Raw genomic sequence first — 20,354 nt, 5'->3', positions numbered from 1 at the left:
CACGGGCCAAAGAAAAAGAAGGGTGGTCCTGCGAAAAACGGGACAGTTGGGAGGTATACTTTTTTGAGAAGAGCATAGTTGCATATAATAAATATATATTACATGTGACTCCCAAATGTAACCTTGCACTGCTGTGCAGATTAGTACATTGTGACAGTGGCACTGGCTGAGCATAATTCAGAAGGTGCACTGCGTGTCAATTATAATCCTAAATATGTGGAGGAAGCACCATTTTCCTACACTTTATATAGGACAGATTATTTCAGGCAGATCTTAGTCACATCACATTCCGATACTAAATATATATAGAGAGAAAACATCTATTTTCTGTAGGCTCCATACTGCACATTCCAGCTGTATATAGATTTAGCTGAACTGAGAGAGTTTGTGCTCAGCGCAAATTGCAATCCTAAATATACTGTACAGAGGAATTGTCTATATTTTTGTCTACGCCCTTCAAGGCTTTATATAGCAGCGACCTAATTTGGGTCTGACGGAGGCATAGCGTAAAAGAAGATGCTGGGATTACTGTAGAGAGGGATAGGGTATAGTGCTGTTGTCCATGGGCCTGATTCTGATTCACTCATAAAAACGATTTCTCTCTCTAATGGACAAAACCATGCTGCACTGCAGGTGGGGCAGATGTGACATGTGCAGAGAGAGTTAGATTTGGGTAGTTATTTTGTAAATACTGATTTCTTTATTTTTAAACTGCAATATAAATATCAGTTTGAAGTACAAACCCTACCCAAATCTAACTCTCTCTCTGCACATGTTACATCAGCCCCACGTGCAGTGCACATGGTTTTGTCCATTAAAGAGAGAATTTGCTTTTGCGAGTGAATCAGAATCAGGGCCCATATATCTATAGCATAGGTTCTCAAACTCAGTCCTCAAAATTGCAAGCGCTTTTGCTGTCGTTACCCTACAGAAGTTGCGCGGAGTGAGGGATACGACATGGAGCCCTCCCAGCATGCCCCGCGGCCGACTTCGGCACTCTGCACATGCACAGAGTGACACCCAGGTCTCAGACCCGGAAGTCCTGCACCGGAGCCACATCGCAAAGGACAGGTCTTATCGGAAGAGCTGTCCTTTGCGTTACTAATTGCTTATGTTAGTGCATATGTGATTATTAAGAATGCGGTACCCGACGGAGAGGGGCGGTGTAGGGTGGTGGATATTGGTACATCCTGCCCTTAATTACCAGACTCTCCAGAGTAATCCCGTATGGGTGGTTACCCTACCAACATGCCAGGTGCACCAAATTAGTTTATGAGGAATTGTTTACTTATAAAACCTCACCCATAAATATGACCCTATAAATGGGATAAGAATGCATAACAGGAACAGGCAGAACAAATAGGAACATCATTGTACAGTTGCTCGGTATTGTCAAAGGGAAAAAAGGCTGAATAATGATAGGAGCTGGTTGGTGCTTTGGAGCTGATTCAGCCCTGTTCACACAGGTCCAAATTCGGCCCCATCCCAAATGCTAGGGGTTTGCACATGAGTGACATGAAGGGGGCGTTCCAATGGTCCCACTCAGAGATTCATGGGCGCGCCGATAGAAATTGTGGGTGGGCCCGTCGAAGCGCAGGCGTGGCCCATGCCTGCTCATGGCAGGCGGATGACGTCCCAAGACTTCAGCGCCCGCCCCCAATTCGGTGGAGAGTGATCATCTGAAAAATAAGCCCTTGCTACTTTTCAGAATAAACACATACCTCCCAACTTTGAAGAGGTACGGGGAGGGACGTGACATAGTGGAAAGGGGGTGTGGTCTGTACGTGCAACGCTTCCACAAGGCCACACCCCATTTTTGTCGCTGTGGGGGCAGGAATAAATGCTGTGAGCATAGGGTCTATTCACGGGTGACAGGGGGAAACTCCCAACTGACCCCCCCTCCGACCCCCGCTGCGGGACACTGGCAGCCCCAGGATGGGACCCGCGAAAAGTGTTAAGGTGCCCATACACTAGTAAGATTTATCTTCAGATCTGGCTGGTTGGAACAAAAACATGGTTATGGATGAGTGACAGTTTGTCAGTTTTCCAGCATTTCCAAGCAAATGGTCAACTGTCATTTGCTCTCATCCATAACCATGTTTTTGTTCCAACCAGACAGATCTGCAGATAAATCTGCGTATGTATGGCCACCTTTACAGTTGGACGGTATGCAAACGTAGGAAAAAACATTTGATGAGGAGCGATCATCGAATGATTTTTCCTCTGTACGGGCACATGCGAGCACGTGTAAGTGTACACATCCACTTGCATGGAAGCGCAGGGATTAGGGGTAGGCAATCATTCGACGGTGCATCATTTACCTGCTCGCTAGGCACAGAACATACACAACCTAACGAGCAGGTCTGAATTACCCCTTGTATCTCTCTCTAATACTTAGTTAGCACATAGACTCCTGTGTGCCTGGAAAATCGGGACAGTTAGTGACTGTGTGCACAGTGCAATGACAGAACATGTACACAGTGCAGCAGCAGCTTGCTGTAACTCCTCCCGGCCAGCAGGTGGCGGTGCATTGGCAGCAGCAGAACGGAGTGTCCTCCAGAGAGGAGGATGGGGGAAGCGAGGAGGAGGATGAGGGTTGCTGGAGACAGATGAGCCCGGAGGACTCCTGTGGGTCGGTATACCCCCTCTCATTACACCCACCGGGCAGGTATAGGATTAGGGGGTCAGAGCAATGGGCGGGGGCTGCTGGGACAAGTGTCACGGAGGCATCTCATGTCCTATATCCAGCTCTGTCATCACACTACAACCCCAATCCTCCACACTGTCACTGCTATGCATCAGCGGGTCTAATGCAGGGGTAAACAGCATATGGCAGCTGTGGTTGAACTACTAGTTCCAGCATGCTAGCCTGTCCCTACAACAGCTGCTTCAGTCTGCAATTATACATGAACTTTGCATGAACCTAGGGTGTTCTGGGCTCCAATCCTGTCCCTTATCACTGCTTCTATCACTGATTCATTCTGAATGTTATTTTGTATTACTTTTATTTATTGTAATATATATATATATATATATATATATATATATATATATATATATATATATATATATATATCGACGAAAAAGCAGGCACTCCTGGGACTTGGTTAAATGCAAACAAATTCTGTATTAGGCAAACATGCCAAAAAGGCCAACGTTTCGGGGCAACAACGCCCCTTTGTCAAGGCAATTTGTATTGCCTTGACAAAGGGGCGTTGTTGCCCCGAAACGTTGGCCTTTTTGGCATGTTTGCCTAATACAGAATTTGTTTGCATTTAACCAAGTCCCAGGAGTGCCTGCTTTTTCGTCGATATGTCCATTGTTTAGCTAGGCACCAGGGCAATTGCCCCAACGAGGAGAGTGCCGGTCCGCAGACCCACATTATATATATATATATATATATATTACAAAAGTGAAAGGTAAAGTGTCTGTTGTTACATTTTGGGAGATAAAAGCAGGTTTCTAATGCATTTAGAGTCCCATTTGGGGATGGTCATTATCATCAGCACACATGTTCTATCCTCGGTACAAGAGATCCGTCTGAGAGAGGATGGGTCAACTTGTCATATGTGCAAATGGCCATTTCCACCCACGCAAGTAGAGATAGGACTGACATCCGTATGGTCTCATCAGTAATTGTGACGCTTGCAGCTCCGTAATCTCAGAACCTATTGCATAATGCCATTAGGGCTGCTTCACACACTCCGGTTTTCACCGGACAGCAAAAAGCCGGACAATCTCTGTCCGCTTTTTTGCCGGACAGCAGTGCCTTCAAACACTCAGAGACCATCTTCATCCGCATACTCATCTCCATCATTGGCCTCAAGCCTCTAAGGCTGGTTTCACACACTCCGGCTCCTGCCGGACGGTGAAATCCCGCACGGCCAGGGAGCCGTGCCGCACACATTAGTTGTGAATGGACATTATTGCACGGTTGCAGCCGGATCCCGCCACTGGAAGGCTGCCGGGCTGTGGCCATCCCTTCCATGATAAACTAGTGTGTGCGGCACGGCTCCCTGGCCGTGCGGGATTTCACCGTCCGGCAGGAGCCGGAGTATGTGAAACCAGCCTTATAGTATGTTGATTGAGTCCTCACTACTTACATTTAAGCTGTAATGTGTATTGTACTGTGGCGCTCATTATTTGTACTCTATTTTTGGTATTCTATGTTATGCCAAGTTTTGTCTCCCTGTACTGTTCCTTTGTACGGCGCTGCAAAACACTTGTGGCGCCTTATAAATAAATAATAATGCATCGGTTTTTAGCCAGATTTAGTGGTGTGCTTCTAAATAAATGTATAAAATGAAATAAATAAAAAATACAATATAAAAATATTTAAAAGTATTTTTCTGCCATGGTTGTCACATTAATTCTGCTGGCGGGCTTTATGTATGATATCAAATTGAGGGTGGGGAGAGCTGAACTTGTACACCGAAAAGCCGTCTTTTTTAGTGGATAGATCCTCTGGTCGGCTCAAATGGAAGGATGCATAAGCTGTCACTGGTGATTTTGGAGTAAAGTATGACTTTTTCCAGTCTGGCGGTTTGCCGTCCGGTAGCAACTGCAGGGAGCGAAATAGCCCTAAGGGTAAAAATCCATCTACCAGCAAATGTACCGCTGTCTAAGCTGATCTAGTGGGTGGTTGTTATGAACATCATCAATTAATATTTGCTGTATTTTACATCTCTTTTACCAGGCTAGATCCACGCCTGAGAAGAACGAAATGGTGCGTTCGTGCTCTGCTGCTAATTGTGTTAACCGCCAGACAGTGCTGACCAAACGCAAGGGAATAACTTTCCACCGGTATGTGAGATCACATGCTCATGTCTATACCCCGAGTGCAATCAGCAGGGTTTTATACATTTTACAGTGGAAGTCTCTGTTATATGGGGTACAGTGTGCAGCATGTCTATTAACCCTTTGAGTGCCAACGTTGCTGTGAGTGATGTGCAAAATCCAGTAAAAATGCCAGCCTCGCTAACAGTGACTTTTTTATGGGGGGGCTGAGTAATCTATAATTTGCAGAATATAAAATTGTACAGAGCAGCCGATTGGTTGCCATGGGTCACTTCTCCTCTGGCGAACTTCTCCTCCCTCACCACTGGTTCATACATCTACCCCTAAGCGACCAGCTACAGGGTCTCCTTTGGTGTATGCCACCTGTATGGCAGAGGGTAATCAGTAGTGTTCTGCATCTTTGAAAATGCTTGCAGTTCCTCTTTTCTGAGCTGCACTCTGCTGTGGTGTTACTGGCACATGTCTGGTCTGCATATCTGTGCTGAAATACAGACCACATTGCTAGAATGACCACAGCAGAGAGCGACACCCCAAGCAGGGAAGAGGATGCTAGAATGAACACAAGCCAGATGCAGGTCACTCTGCTAGTTGGAGGTATGGAATTCTTCCGCAACAGCGTTATTTGACCCTTCTTCAGCAAGCAATAAGATTGCCGTTCCAGGTACCTTCCATTCACCTAATGTTTTAACTGATTAATAATCTGTAATATCACTGACATCTCTGCACTTCTGTTCAACTACAATATATTGTTTTACCGTCAGTATCTTTTATTTAGTTTTTGTGTCTCCCGTTTCATTGTGTTATACCCCTATGTGTCTTTTGAGACCATTTCCTGGTTTTCATTGTGTAGGTTTCCAAAAGAAGAGTCTCGGAGAACGTTGTGGGTGAATGCTGTGTCCCATTCTCATGAGGCTGTCGGCAGTGAGTGGACCCCTTCCATTCACAGCTCCCTGTGCTCACAGCACTTCCACGACAAACAGTTTGACCGAACTGGGCAGACGGTGCGACTGAGGGACTCTGCTGTCCCGGTCATTTTCACTACACTCGGTTGCCAAAAGGTAACATTCTAGAGCTCTCGCTGGCTCACCGCAACAGCGACAGACCGTAAAATATCATGTTATCAATAGTATGAACAGCCATTTTGTGTCCTGAGCCAATCTTCAGAAGAATACATCTTATCAATTCCTTGCGGATCCTTTGACATTGTGTCTCCAGTGCAGAAACTACACATCCCAGCATAACCTGCCACAGCTTTAGCATCCCTTAAGGGCAAAACTGTGTCAGGGACTGAGACTTGTAGTTTTACAATTTCTAAAGAGCCACAGGTTGGCGAGGATTTTCCGGAACATGAGTTGCCCTCGAAATGGCTGCTCCTGCTCTACTTCAGTGATGTCCCTGAAGTCACAGGCTACATATTAGACTATGCAATAAAATGGCTTCCTACCTCCTTGCATAGAAGAAAGGAGACCCTTGAATTTTAAATACGTGCATGGATTAAAATACAATGTTCTTGATGCTCTGAATCCATGCGTTAAGCCCTATTTCCTTGATGGCTAACCTTGACACTCCAGCTGTTGTTGAACTACACATCCCAGCGTGCCCTGCATCAGATTTAGCATGGCCAAATAGCAAAACTGAAGCAGAGCATGCTGGTATGTGTCAAGGTTAGCCATCAAGGCCCTTTTATCAAATCTCTGTAAGTGTTAGGAGTAAAGGTACAAGCCCCAGCCATGAGGAGAGTTGTAGGTCTAGGTGTCCTGTTTGCTCTTGTGAGGTAAAATATGGGCTTATCATTGGTTTGGTTGGCGGTTTCATATGTCCAATGCTTCTGATGTTGTTTCTGGATGTCCTATGTTTGGTCTAGATGCCACGTCATTGCTCTGCCCTGGGCTGCACCACTCGCGACTCCCGCCTGACCAGAGACAACAACATCTCCTTTCACAGGTCAGCACAGAGTACTTATTCTCAGTCGTCTGGGGAACATTACTGAGAATTAAACTATGAGGTCAACCTTGGGGACTTTTCAAAGTTTTCTGCTAAATGAACAAATAACTTTTGGTTAGATATCCCGACAAGTAGATCAGGTAATAACCTTTCTCTGAAGATTTGTCTTATTCTTGGGCGTGACATAGACATACGTCTGTTATAGTAAGCCGACACGGGCATGTCATGTACATTGTTTGCCTGTATTTCACCAATTTAATATAAAATACTTCTAGTTATGTTCCACACTCTTCATGGGAACCATCAGTGGTGTTGCTTGTTCAGCAGATGACGTATCTTTGTTTCTAGGCTCCCAAGAAAAGACGACCCTCGTAGAAGTCTCTGGATTGCAAACTGCAGACGAACAGACCCCAGTGGAAATGGGCTTTGGGACCCTTCATCCGACTATGTGTATTTCTGCTCCAAACACTTTGAGAAGAGCTGTTTTGAAGTGGTTGGAATTAGGTACGTGTCATGGCCGCCTCACCTAAAGCATGACCGCAACTGTGTTGTGTTTGAATTACAGTCTGCCCCTCCATTGTTATTGTTAAATGGGTAGTTGACCTGGGTCCCTAATCATCTTCAGCAGTGGCTATAAAACAATGATACATATAATTTAAACCTTACACCAGGGAAAGCAAAGCAAAACAGCCAGTAACCTTAGTACATGCATGTCCAAGCTGTGGCCCTCCAGCTGTTGTGAAACTACACACCCCAACATGCCTTGCCACAATTTTAGCATTCCCTAATAGAAAAACTGTGGCAAGGCATGATGAGACTTGTAGTTTCACAACAGCTGGAGGGCCATAGTTTGGACATGCCTGTCTTGGTAAGTCCATATTGCACTGCAGATAAGGCAGCTGTAACATGCACAGTAATTTCGGTCTCCGAGAGTCCTGTCCAAACTCTATTCTAATGTGCAGTGTAAAGATAAAGCTGTCTATCTGTATTTGTGGGCTACATGGAAAAGCAGCCAGTATTTACCCTCTATGTAAACCTAGCAAATGAATTTGCCTCCCTTGCATTGCTATATGGCTGATTCCAGATACATTTCACAGTGCTGTGTTGCAGTAATGCTAACCATTACACTGTCCACGTTGTCCCACAGCACTGAAATCATGGGTTTGATAACCACCATGGCCCTAACTGTGCGGAATTTGTATATTCTCCCCGTGCTTGTGTGCGTTTCTTTCGGGTACTCTAGTTTTTTCCCAAAACTATGCTGGTAAGTATTCGTTACCAGTGTCCAGGGTACCCATGCATTTTGTATTAGTGATGCAAATAATATGCATATTATGTAAAAATGTGTACGCAGTTACGCATGCGGCCCTTAGTCCATGGCGCATCTATTGGGCTGTTAGCGTGATTTGAGGAAAGGTGTATGTGGACGCAGCTGTATGTATACTTTAATTTTTACTTTCAAAATGTTAATTCTGTTACAACTGTGGAATATAAATATACAATTGAAAAGAATGTGCAATGTAGTTGTAGTGTATTTCAAGATTGAATGAGCTTTATAATATCACTGTTAGTCTTTTCATTGTGGATTATAATGTACACTCAAAAGAACTGGGTGCAGTCCATAATTCCCTGCTTTATATGCTGGGAAAGAATGGGCTGGAATTAAGGGCCTTATTCTAGTTCACTCTTTGAGGCAAATTCCTTCTTAGCTGGACAAAACCATGTGCACTTCAGGGGGGCAGATGTAACATGTGCAGAGAGATTTAGCTTTGGGTGAGTTATTTTGTTTCTGTGCGGGTAAAATAGTGACTGCTTTATTTTTACACTGCAATATAGATCTCACTTTGAAGAAAAACCCTACCCAAATCTATCTCTCTCTGCACATGTTACATCTGCCCCACCTGCAGTGTACATGGTTTTGTCCAGCTAAAAAGGAATTTGCCTCTAAGAGTGAACTAGAATAAGGCCCTAAATCGGCATTACTATTAAACAATGGTAACACTTTGGATATAAATAAATGCATTTGAACTCCTGCTGGAAGGAAACTCCTATGTGACGGAAAATAGAATTGCCCAGGATTATTTGTTTACAATTGAATGATTTTTTAATATACGTCTTTGGAGGTGATTATCTAGGTTCACTGCGGCCTTTTTAAATTAACGAAATTAAAGTTCTATTTTAGAATTTCACGTTTTTCAAAAGGATTGCCTCATTGTTTCCGTCCTGATCACCCGGCATGGGGCCTATTTATCATACATTATTTGTGGCTATTTCCCATTTTTTAGGGAGTTAAGACCGATTATAAAGTATTAAGTATCCCATGAATATATTAAAGAGCAGAGCCAGATTAAAGTCTAAATGGGCCTGGATCTGAAAATTATCAAGGGCCTATTATGCGCAATAATAGGGGTTGTGGGGGGCGTAGCCAGTGTTCTGGTTGGGTGGTCTGCTCATGGATGTGTCTATATTTTGTGTAAATACTTTAAACTAATTATATATGCCTGAAAAAGGTAGAGGGCTGGCATAAGAAAAACGCAGGGAGATATATTGTCGGGTGCACTCCAAAGGTGCACCAGCAGGACGCCGATGTCCTAAGATACTTGCGGGGTGAGGCGGCACTCCAGTCATAAAAAAATTACTGAAAGCCGAAACTATAGACAACATTTCAGCACCTTTTATGTGGTCACCTAAGTTTACCACACCATATATCCCTTATACAAATCATGCACCACAATAGTAACCCCCTTATACTGTACTTGCCTCTTACACATTATGCCACATGGAATTAACCAAAATCACACCGATTGAGCCAAAATTCACACTATGGCACACAGATTAAGGCAACATTTACATTTGCCACATGGATTGAGCCAAAATGCACACTATACCAGGCATGTCCAAACAGTGGCCCTCCAGCTGTAGTGAAACTACATGTCCCAGCATTACTTGACATAGTTTTAGCATTAGAAATACACAGAAAAAACATTCCTGCGCAACCCTGCACCATGGATAGTATAAATGACCATTTAAGCTTCTGTATATAAATGTACATTTATTGAATAAAATTCATGTAATAAAAACAGGAAATTCATACAGTTTGTACTCTTAATATTGAATAAAAAATAGGGGGTGGTGTGACCTAATACCGGTATACAATTTGGATTTACATATACATACACACATGAAACATATAAAAACCCTTAGTAGGGTATTTGAATTTGTTGCAGTTCACTTTTTCAGCGATATATTAAGCAAAGTGGATGATAACAGCACAAAGCATAAAGTTCCACACTCCTGTGTAATTTAAGAAGTACTTGTGAGGGGGGGGACTAGGAGGAAGGTACCGTCACTGTCCTCGGAAAAATGGAGGTGTCTGCCGGCAGACTTCAGGTCCTCTCCTGCCGCTGTGGCTGGATAGCGTGGCGTGCCCGGAGGTCCCTCTCTGTTAATCGACAAGTTTCACCCGTGGTACGGGCTTCATCAGGATATGCAGATTTTCATAGTCTTACCCCAGACACCCAGCGGCACCCTATCAAACCACCGCGCAGTCAGTCATCCTCCATTTTTTCTATAGTTTTAGCATTCCCTAATAGCAAAACTGTATGATGGGAATTGTAGTTTAACAACAGCTGGAGGGCCATAGTTTGGACATGCCTGCACTATACCAGATTGAGCAATAATGCACAATATGCTTCATAAATAGGGGCATTAAGGCGCACATTAAGAATTTACACCATAATGCCCATTACATGTTAAGCCACACACCATAATCTCCATTACGTATTATGCCAAACACCATAATGCCTATTAAAAATTATGCTACATAAGTGTTGCTTACCTACATGTTCATTGCCAGGGGTTCCATGCTCACTGCCATGTGGGATTACATGATCATTGTCAAGGGGGAATACATGCTCACGGTAACTGGGGGACAGACGCCACTATGCAGAAATGACAGCGATTGACAGCCGGGCAGAGAGCAGGGGGCTGCCCGGCTGTATTCAGAGCACTGCATATCCCGGCTATTTGAAATAATAACCCTTTCATAACAGAAAATGCAGGGATTTACCCGGGAATATGGTCCCAGGATCATGCAGGGACATTCCCGGACTGGCACCTTTTACACCAGCCTAGTGTCTGCATTCTCTGGTGTGAGAGAAAACCACCGCCGACCCCCTTTAAACAACCAGCTATATCTTCGGACCAACTGATCCATTTACATGTATGATTCGAATGATTTTGGAGCTGTGAAACTGGGCCGTTTGGGTCCATGAAATTACATTTCAGAAATGAAAAAAAATTGGTTTACCCGCAAAATCTTTAGAACCAATGAACCCATATGGACCAGGTATCAGATTGAAGGTCCAGCGATTTGGGTTCGACTGAGATCAACCTCGAGCTTCTGTGATGACGGAGGGGGAACTGGCAGCCGGGGGGGGGGGGGGGGGACCGGGTGGAGGTCGGAATTAGCGGGTTCCATGTTATCCTATGGGGAAAACGTTCCAGGGGGGGGCTAGCAATGCGGGGCTGGGCTCGTTGGAAAGCCCTGGCCCTCAGCTACAAAATGGGCCTATTTGGAGAGTGGGCCTGGAGCTGTAGCTCCATCAGGCCCATTGTTAATCCGGCCCTGTTAAAGAGGGGCGGCAGCAGATATCTGCAATATCTGCTGCGATCCCAACTACAGCTTCATCCCTCATAGGTTGCGATGCTGCCAGATTTACCACTATCCGTATTCTGGAGCCCCCCATTGTAGCCTATGAGCTACTGATCACATTTTCAGCCTACAGAGGGTTCCCCTGGAACTCTGACCGGAAATGACCGCTTTGTCTGTGCGGGCAGCGGGACCTGGCATGTACAGCAGACTCTTGAACATCGCAGGCCTTTTCTGAGCTCTTGTCCCTGCGGCTCCAGAATGATACATCCCACCAATTAAATCGCACTCGATTCTTCCAGACTAAAACTATTGATGGACTTTGGCTTTCTAGATGTTGTGGAACTACTAGAATCAGTGTTCTCTGCTTTTCTCTCCAGCAGTGTAATTGGCAGGACATTCTGGCACCTGTAGTTTCACAACAGATGGAACGCCACACGTGGCCTTCCTTTCAGTATAGGATCATATTGATGGGAAATAAATGGTGAGTTCAGGTAAAATATATTATTTGAAAGTAAGATTTCGAACAATGAACAACTTACCTTTATGTGAGCTGGGTCTCTTGTTTGTTTTACAGCGGTTACCATCGCCTGAAAGAGGACGCCGTGCCCACAATATTTATAACTTCAACAAAACTGCGGAAAACATCCAAACTCAAGACACAGAAAAAGAAAAATGCAAAGGCAACAAAAGTAAAGAGGAAAAAGTGAGTGCGGCTTGTCGTTTTGTGTCTAATGTAGCAATACCTACCAGTGGAAATAGATTCCCCCCAGTGGACATTGGCCCTCATTCTGGTTGACTCGGTAAGCTGCGAAACTCGCATCTTACAGATCGGCGACTATGCAAGTCGCCAAGACCGTTTGCCCAGAGACCCTGCACGTGCGCTTCATTCGTTATGCGCAGATCAAAAACATCACTTCCCCGTGCGAACAAACCCGAATGACCCCCATTACCCATCCCTTTTATGCCAGGGCCAGCAGAGTGTGTATAAGAAGAGACTGACCATAAATAGAAATATCCATAATCTGAAGATTCCCTTTATGTAATTAGCGCATGCTTTCCAAACAGCCAATCACATTGTATTCTTTGACACAATGATCATGTGGTGATGGCATCCACAGACCGCTACATTACAGCGGGTGTACAGCACGAAGGTCGACATGGGATTATTAGGTCAACAGGGCCGTTAGGTCGACTTGGGGTTTTCACCTTTTTTTGGTCCCGAATATCATCACAGTTGACATGGACTCTGTAACTTGGCAGTGTGCTACGCTCGGCACACTATTTTATTCTCCCTCCACGCCCTAGTGGATGGTAGGGCATGAAATACCACCTGTCGGCTAAAAAAAGGGGAAAAACGCCATGTCGTCCTTTAGTGGTCGAACCAATGCATGTCGACCTTAGTGCTGTCGACCTAATGACCATGTACCATTACAGCCGATAGGGGAGGACTATCAGGAGGAAATCAGTTCTGCACATTTGCATAATGTATTTTGTTCAAACTGTCAAGGAACGGAGGTGGAGGGTATGGTTACATGGGATGTGACCGTAACAGTGAAAGCCCATCTGGCTGTGGTTGGTCCCATCTCATGTGACTGTACCAGTTAAGTTGTTAAATGTAGTCACTGGCATATATAGATATTATATTGTTGTATATTGTAAAATGTACTATGTAGATCCTATCATCTCCATTGCCAAAATAATCGTGCTGCTTTCCCCTTTAAATGCAATAACCCTCATCCCACCTTTCTTGAAATGTGGATCACTGTGAGGGCCCTGGGGTTTAAAGCTGGGGCCCGCTAGATAACTCAAGGTAGGATTTGCACAATGCTTGTACCCATCAGCCATATTTCTTTCACCAGATCACGATCACAATGCACACAGGAGTATTTGTACATATTGCCCCCATCCTCATGGTTCATAAATAATTTCATAAAGTAAGCTTAGCAACATAATGACACTTGCGATGTATACATCCCTACCACATTCCTGCCAGGTAATGTAGCCCATAATATTGCATGCAATCATTCGATTTCGACCACATCTGTTCGATAAATTAAATGATTGTATGCACATTTTAGGGACCATGTGATGCGATGCGTGGGCCCGCCATCAAATGTCACGTCGATAGATAGTATGAGCTGTACATAGTATCTATAGTATTGCAGGAGCGATCTCATGTGGTTTGGGAAGAGGGGGCCAGAGGGACCAGTGTTTAAAACACTGAGCAGCCCTCAGATTGGCTGAACTCTCAGCCAATCAAAGGGCCACCCAGTGTTTTAAAAAATAAGAAAAATCTAATTCTGCCCCCGAAGTTCACATTGTCCATGAATTTAGATTGACCCACTTTTGCTTATTGGTGTCAGGTCAGTGGGAATAAAGGTGTAACACGACAGAGCTCTGCTCACATCATTAGGAGAGTATACAGGTCTGATAAATGAGAATGCAGTCATTTGAGCTACTGTCACATATATGATTATGAGAATGCAGTCTTTCAGCTACTGTTACATCTATGATCATGAGAATACAGTAATTTGATCTATAGTCAAATATCTGATTATGAGAATGCAGTCATGTGAGCTACTGTCACATCTCTGATCATGAGAATGCAGTCATTCAAGCTACTGTCACATCTCTGATCATGAGAATACAGTCATTTGAGCTACTGTCACATCTCTGATCATGAGAATGCAGTCATTTGAGCTACTGTCACATCTCTGATCATGATCCTTTTTGAATCAGCCAATCATTGGTTAAGGATTATATTCCAGAGTATTCCCCCCTAATCTGAAATGTGCTGCAGAGGACTGATGCAGACTATGGTGGGCATATGTGGTAATTTCAAAACCATTCACATTTTCCATTTAGGTTATTCAGCTCACTAATACAAAAATGCATGTTGCTGTCAAATAGTGTACTTTCAGTGAAAACAATAATCCAATGTTTTGTGATTCGCAACCCACCCAGTAATTCTTGTCTCCTCTATAGGGACTTTCAAACCAGCGATGACACAGCCCGCTTGGAGAGTTCCGATCTTCCTGACAACCTGTGCTTTGATAGCAGACGTTACGACAGTGTCCCCGCACCAGTTCTGGTTAACTTTCATGGACTATGCCCTGAAAACATTGATATTCCAGGTGCTGCTGCTCCAGCTGAAGGGGCCCTGGCAACCACTGTTGACCACCAAATACATCCGGAGACCACGCTGGAAGATATGGAGGTTGCATCAGTGATAAATGGGCCTCTCTCAGACTTAGAATTGTCTCATGTACGGGAGATGTCCTCTGAGATGTCTTTAAATACAGAACCAACTGACCCCACAGGAGAGGTGCATGAAACCCCTCGCCCAGTCTCTCCTTCAACATACATGATGCGTATACCACAGCCACCTGGAGCCTATATTCAAAATGAACACAGTTACCATGTTGGTAATGCTCTCCTGTGGAAACGGAGAGCAGAGTCTGCACTGGAGGCTCTGGCCAAGGTTCAGCGGCAGCTGGAGGCTTGCCGGCGGAGGGAACAACGTCTCCGTCTTCGCATCTCTGCTTTACAGCAAGAACACATGCGGGAGAGACGGGCGCAGACAGATGTCAGAGAGAAGCTGAAGGAACATCTTCAAGTGTTTGAGCTCCAGCTCATCAATGACTTTGTATAGTTTTCCAAAGTGAATGCCAACAGAGAGGTGGCGCCGCAAAGACTGACTTCATATTTGCTCCATGTTTGGGTCCCCAGCTAACAATATTCTGCTACATCTACCTTCTTGCCTGCAGAGATGGCGTTGTTTGGTGTTCATTCTAGAACCCTGAATCTTTTAAAATCCGTGCAGTGCCTCTTCCCTGCCTGGGGTGTCGTTATCTGCTGTGGTGCTTGTAGCACAGGTCTGTTCTGTATATCAGTGGTGAAATACAGAGCAAACTGAGCTAGAAGCATCACCCCAGGCAGGGAAGACTAACTGCACAGGATTTGGAAGATGAAGGGTGCTAGAATGAATGCTAGTTCTGGTCTTCAGTTTTTTTTGTTCAAATTTTTTTTTTAAAACCTATCTTGTCACAGAATTAAAGCTTGTATTAACTGTAGTATAAAGTACCTACTATTTTGCTGCAAATTTGACTTGGTAATCCATCCAGTGACTATATAAATATATGTAAATGAGTTTTAGAATTATATTAGCCCAAAAAGAAAAACATTTTAGTTTTAATTCACTTTTCTTTATGGCGTTCATTTATTTTTATCTATTAGGCCTTTTTAAAGGACCACTGAATATTTAAGGCAAGTGGATATTAGAACTTCAAGTGACCATCAATTGCAGCAACCCATGCAACAGAAGAATGTTAATGGTTTTACCCACTCTTTCTCTCACAGGCCTGTGAGCCAATCAGAACCTGAGTTAGAAGGTGATTCTAATTGATTCGGTCCCCGGCGCATAATACCAGGAATGCTTCATTGATGTTCCTTTATACTTGTTATTCTCCAGCTGTTGTAAAACTACAATTCCCATTATGCTATGGCACATATTTGATTTAGGGAATGCTAAAACTGTGGCACAGCATGCTGGGATGTGTAGTTCATACTTGCCTACCTGACCCTCTCCATGAGGGAAAAAATGCTCTGTTCCTGGACTTCCCTGGTAATGTAGGATTGCCATCACCTGTGGTGAAACACCTTTGTTATCAATTACCTAGCTCAGGCATGTCCAAACAATGACTCTCCAGCTGTTGTGAAACTACAAGTCCCATCATGCCTTGCCCCAGTTTTGCTTTTAGGGAAGCCTAAAATTATTGCAAGGCATGCTGGGATGTGTAGTTTAACATCAGCTGGAGGGCCATAGTTTGGACATGCCTGACCTAGCTCACCACAAGTGACGGCAATCATACATTACCAGGGAAGTCCAGGTACAGAGCATTTTCTCCCTCATGGAGAGGGTCAGGTAGGCAAGTATGGTGTAGTTTCACAATAGCTGGAGTCACAAGTTGGGTACACCTGAACTGACCAGTAGATATACAGGGGTGGGGTCCTGGGGTGCACACTAATTGAGAGGTGCGACCATGCGGAAACCTTTCAGTAGAACTGCATACAAAGTCAAAGTTGCAGGTGCACAAATCAAACTCCCAATTTAATGAATATTGCAATAACATTTTGCATTTTTAGCTAGGTTCTTCGCTTATTTATGGCCATAAGTAACGGCTTGCCCACCGCGTCCAGGTGACCTTATTAGTCGGGCAAGTCCCTAAAATTTTTGGGGGTACAAATCTAGGGCACCCCAAAACGATGCAGCCGGGTGACCCCAGGGCAACACAAGACTGAAAGAAATATATAGTGAAACAAAGTGAGGATAGGTATAGCCTGCAGGCACCAGCCAAAGATCTGGTAGTACCATTTTAGGAGTGGATCTAGATTTTTTTTTTTGGTACTTGTTTCCAAGCACGGCGCCCATCGTATGCCATCGCATACCACTAATTAAGGTATGCAATGGGACCCGATTTTCGGGTCCTAAGACCCAAACTGTACAATTTTAAGGTCGCATCACATGCCATTACAATGGCATGCAATGCGATTTTTAATTGTACAGGCATCCTGATGGGTGATTACTATGTAAAATGTACCCCCATTGTTAACACCACCCCCACTATGAACAACAGCCCGAAGCGTGGCGAGCGGCGGCGGTATGCGTCCTCCGACCTTTTCATATCCCCACTATCCACATCGGCGTGGAGTTGATTTTATATAGTGTGGCGAGCGCAGCGATCTACCAAGCCCGAAGCGTGGCGAGCTGACACGGAATACATGTTAAGTAATCCGCGTCCCCTCGTGGGGCTCGCCATGCTTCTGGCTCGGTGGCCTGCTGCGCTCGCCACACTATATAAAATCAACTCCACGCCGACGTGGATAGTGGGGGTATGAAAAGGTCGGAGGACACGTACGGCCACCCCTCATGGGCTCGCTGCGCTCGGCACGCTTCGGGCCCCGTGCTTTTTGAATGCCCTCTCCCTATCAGGAGGCCGATCCCGGGATTGACATTTTTTCACTCCCGAAACCCGGGATTGAAAAAATGTCACGGGATTGGCCACCCTAGTTCCAAGAGAGGCTATTCATATGAAATAAATGTTTCCATTCTCTGTTCTGTGAGTGTAGACCATGGGTCCTCAAACTGCGGCCCTCCAGATGTTGTGAAACTACAAATGCCAGCATGCCTTGCCACAGTTTTGCTATAAGGGAGTGTTAAAACTGTGGCAAGGCATGCTGGGATTTGTAGTTTCACAACATCTGGAGGACCGCAGTTTGAGGACCCATGGTGTAGACCTTGGCAGAATATTGGTTTGGTGCTGGAGGGGGTGTGACACTTTAACATCAGATATCAGCCACAATCAAATCCTGATTCTTTCATCTGTGGAACATAGTCAGAATCAAACACTTAAGCTGGGTACACATACATACAATCCTCAGGCCGTTCTTCCGTTCTGGGTCGGACGGCCGTTCAATTGTATAGGTGTGTACGCTGTCCCGTACGAGAGATAAACGGACAGAAACGGTCTTGTCCGTCCATACTCGGTCGGTCGAAGGTTCATTGCTGTTTAATTTTCATCCGACCGGCCGGGTCCATATCGGTACAAAAGTGCAGTGTGTACGCACGTTCGATCGATATGCTGGACGTTCTTGCGACTATACGTTCCATAGCTGCATGATCTCTCCTACAGCACAGCATGTAGTCACTCTCTCGATTGTCATTTCATGATGGTTAACACCCCTACTGCACAGGTACTTGTAGTGCCATGTAAAAACTTAAGTCCGGCAAACCGCTCCGAAGAACGGTGTATCTGGCCGACTAGATGTAGCCAGCCGGCAGGGTGACTAGAGAGACAGACATACGGCAAATAGTCGGGGTGCGCGTCTAGATGTAGTCAGCCGGCAGGGTGACTAGAGACAGACATACGGCAAATAGTCGTAGTCAGCCGGCAGGGTGACCTAGAGACAGACATACAGCAAATAGCTGGGGTGTGCGTCTAGATGTAGTCAGCCGGCAGGGTGACTAGAGACAGACATACGGCAAATAGTCGGGGTGTGCGTCTAGATGTAGTCAGCCGGCTGACTACATCTAGACGCACACCTCAGCTATTTGCCGTATGTCTGTCTCTAGTCCCCCTGCCGGCTGACTACATGCATACGCGGACCTCAGCTATTTGCCGTATGTCTGTCTCTAGTCCCCCTGCCGGCTGACTACATGTATACGCGGACCCCGGCTATTTGCCATATGTCTGTCTCTAGTCACCCTGCCGGCTGACTACATCTTTTTACGTGGCACTACAAGTACCTGTGCAACAGGGGTGCACCATCATATAATGACAATCGAGAGAGTGTGTACAGTGGTACAATCTTTTTCTTGCAACTGTTTGGATGGGAGTACATCGTACGTCGCAAGTAAAATTGTACAGATGTGTGCGCGCGTATCGGCTGTTGTTTGTAGACGGTCCAACGTGTCTACGGTCGGTCGAACGGTCGCAAGAAAACAGGGATTGTATAGATGTGTACCCAGCTTTAATTCCCTCTGAAGATCTGCCAGAAGTCATACATGCATTTGTATCATCTTGATTAGATTTCTACAATGTCCGCTACCTTGGTCTACCCGCAAAAGAACTGCACCAATTACAGTTGGTACAAAACACAGCTGCCAGGCTGTTACCCAACCAGCAACCGATCCCAACCAGTTCAGATATCCCCACCCAAATCTCTCTCTCTGCACACAATTTATTTATTATTATTAACAGTTTCTTATACAGTGCACACATTTTCCGCAGCGCTTTACAGAGAATATTTGAACATTCACATCAGTCCCTGCCCTATTGGAGCTTTCAATCTATATTCCCTACAACATGTACACGCACACACAGACATTCTAGGGTTAATTTGTTGGGAGCCAATTAACCTACCAGTATATTTTTGGAATGTGGAGAGAAACCGGAGTTCCCTCGCTAGTACGGGGAGTATATACAAACTCCACACAGTTACAGCCATGGTGGGAATCGAGCCCATGACCTCAGTGCTGTGAGGCAGTAATGCTAACCATTACACTTCGGCCCTCCAGGTGTTATTGAACTACACATCCCAACATGCCCTGCTACAGTTTTGCTATTTGCCCATGATACGTCTGTTGCAAGGCATGCTGGGATGTGTAGTTCAACAACAGCTGGAGGGCCGAAGGTTCCCTATCCCTGCATTACACAATACATCCGCCCCACCTGCAGTGCAGCATGGTTTTGCCTAACATGATTTTGCGTGCTTTTTTGGAATTGAATCAAGCCCAACGTGTCCTAGGGACTATGTAAAAACCGGACCGCACTACACTCCGGACCCCCGGACAGGACATCAAAATCTGCAGTCCGGAGCTTGTAGGGTCCGGTCCGGGGGGTGTCCTGTCCGGGGGGTGTCTTGTCCGGGGGGAGTGGGGGGGGAGGGGGGCTGTGATAGATATCACCAGGGACATGGGGGAGGGGAGATTACAGCTTCCCCGTGTGGTCCAGACCGTCCGGCTTTTGCTGCATGCCCGGACCATACAGGGAGGCTTTATTCTCCCTCTCTTCCACTACCTGGTGACAAGTGTGAAAGGCAGCCCCCCGGACAGGACACCCCCCGGACCGGAGGCTACAAGCTCCAAAATGCAGAGTTTGATGTCCGGTCCGGGGGTTTTGTCCTGGTCCGGTTTTCACCCATACCCCGTGTCCTAGGATGTACAGCACTGTGCAAAAGACAGATGTGGAAAAAATGCTGCAAACAATGCTTTCAAAAACAGAAGTTTTACTAATTTATTTTGATCAATTAACAAAAAGCAAACTGAATGAACAGATGAGCAATCTAAATCAAATCAATATTTGGCATTATCCTAAAGGGTGAATGCACTATGATGGGAGTTCTATTGAACATGGGATGTTGCCCATAGCAAAAATCAGCTTCTACTTATTTATGTAGT

At 45.2% G+C, this 20,354-nt stretch overlaps 1 protein-coding gene across 2 annotated transcripts; it reads left to right on the top strand.

Annotated features, from left to right (window-relative positions):
- The first annotated feature begins 2,514 nt into the window (after positions 1 to 2,514).
- Positions 2,515 to 15,578, top strand: THAP7 (THAP domain containing 7). 2 transcript variants are annotated; one of them, XM_083162907.1, is made up of 7 exons: positions 2,515 to 2,632; positions 4,697 to 4,803; positions 5,648 to 5,855; positions 6,662 to 6,741; positions 7,090 to 7,245; positions 11,970 to 12,098; positions 14,381 to 15,578. In XM_083162907.1, exons 2-7 carry the CDS (start codon positions 4,724 to 4,726, stop codon positions 15,045 to 15,047), a joined length of 1,320 nt encoding a protein of 439 aa, XP_083019033.1. In that variant the 5' UTR covers positions 2,515 to 2,632; positions 4,697 to 4,723; the 3' UTR covers positions 15,048 to 15,578. The 2 variants fall into 2 exon arrangements, with proteins under 2 accessions (XP_083019033.1, XP_083019034.1); XM_083162908.1 differs by having other exon boundaries at positions 2,537 to 2,668.
- Positions 15,579 to 20,354: the final 4,776 nt, after the last annotated feature.

Source organism: Crinia signifera, chromosome 19, assembly GCF_055691185.1.
Source record: "Crinia signifera chromosome 19, ASM5569118v1, whole genome shotgun sequence".
Classification (NCBI taxonomy): domain Eukaryota; kingdom Metazoa; phylum Chordata; class Amphibia; order Anura; family Myobatrachidae; genus Crinia; species Crinia signifera.
Note: the sequence above shows the minus strand (reverse complement) of the source record. Positions and strands in the feature narration are given on the sequence as shown.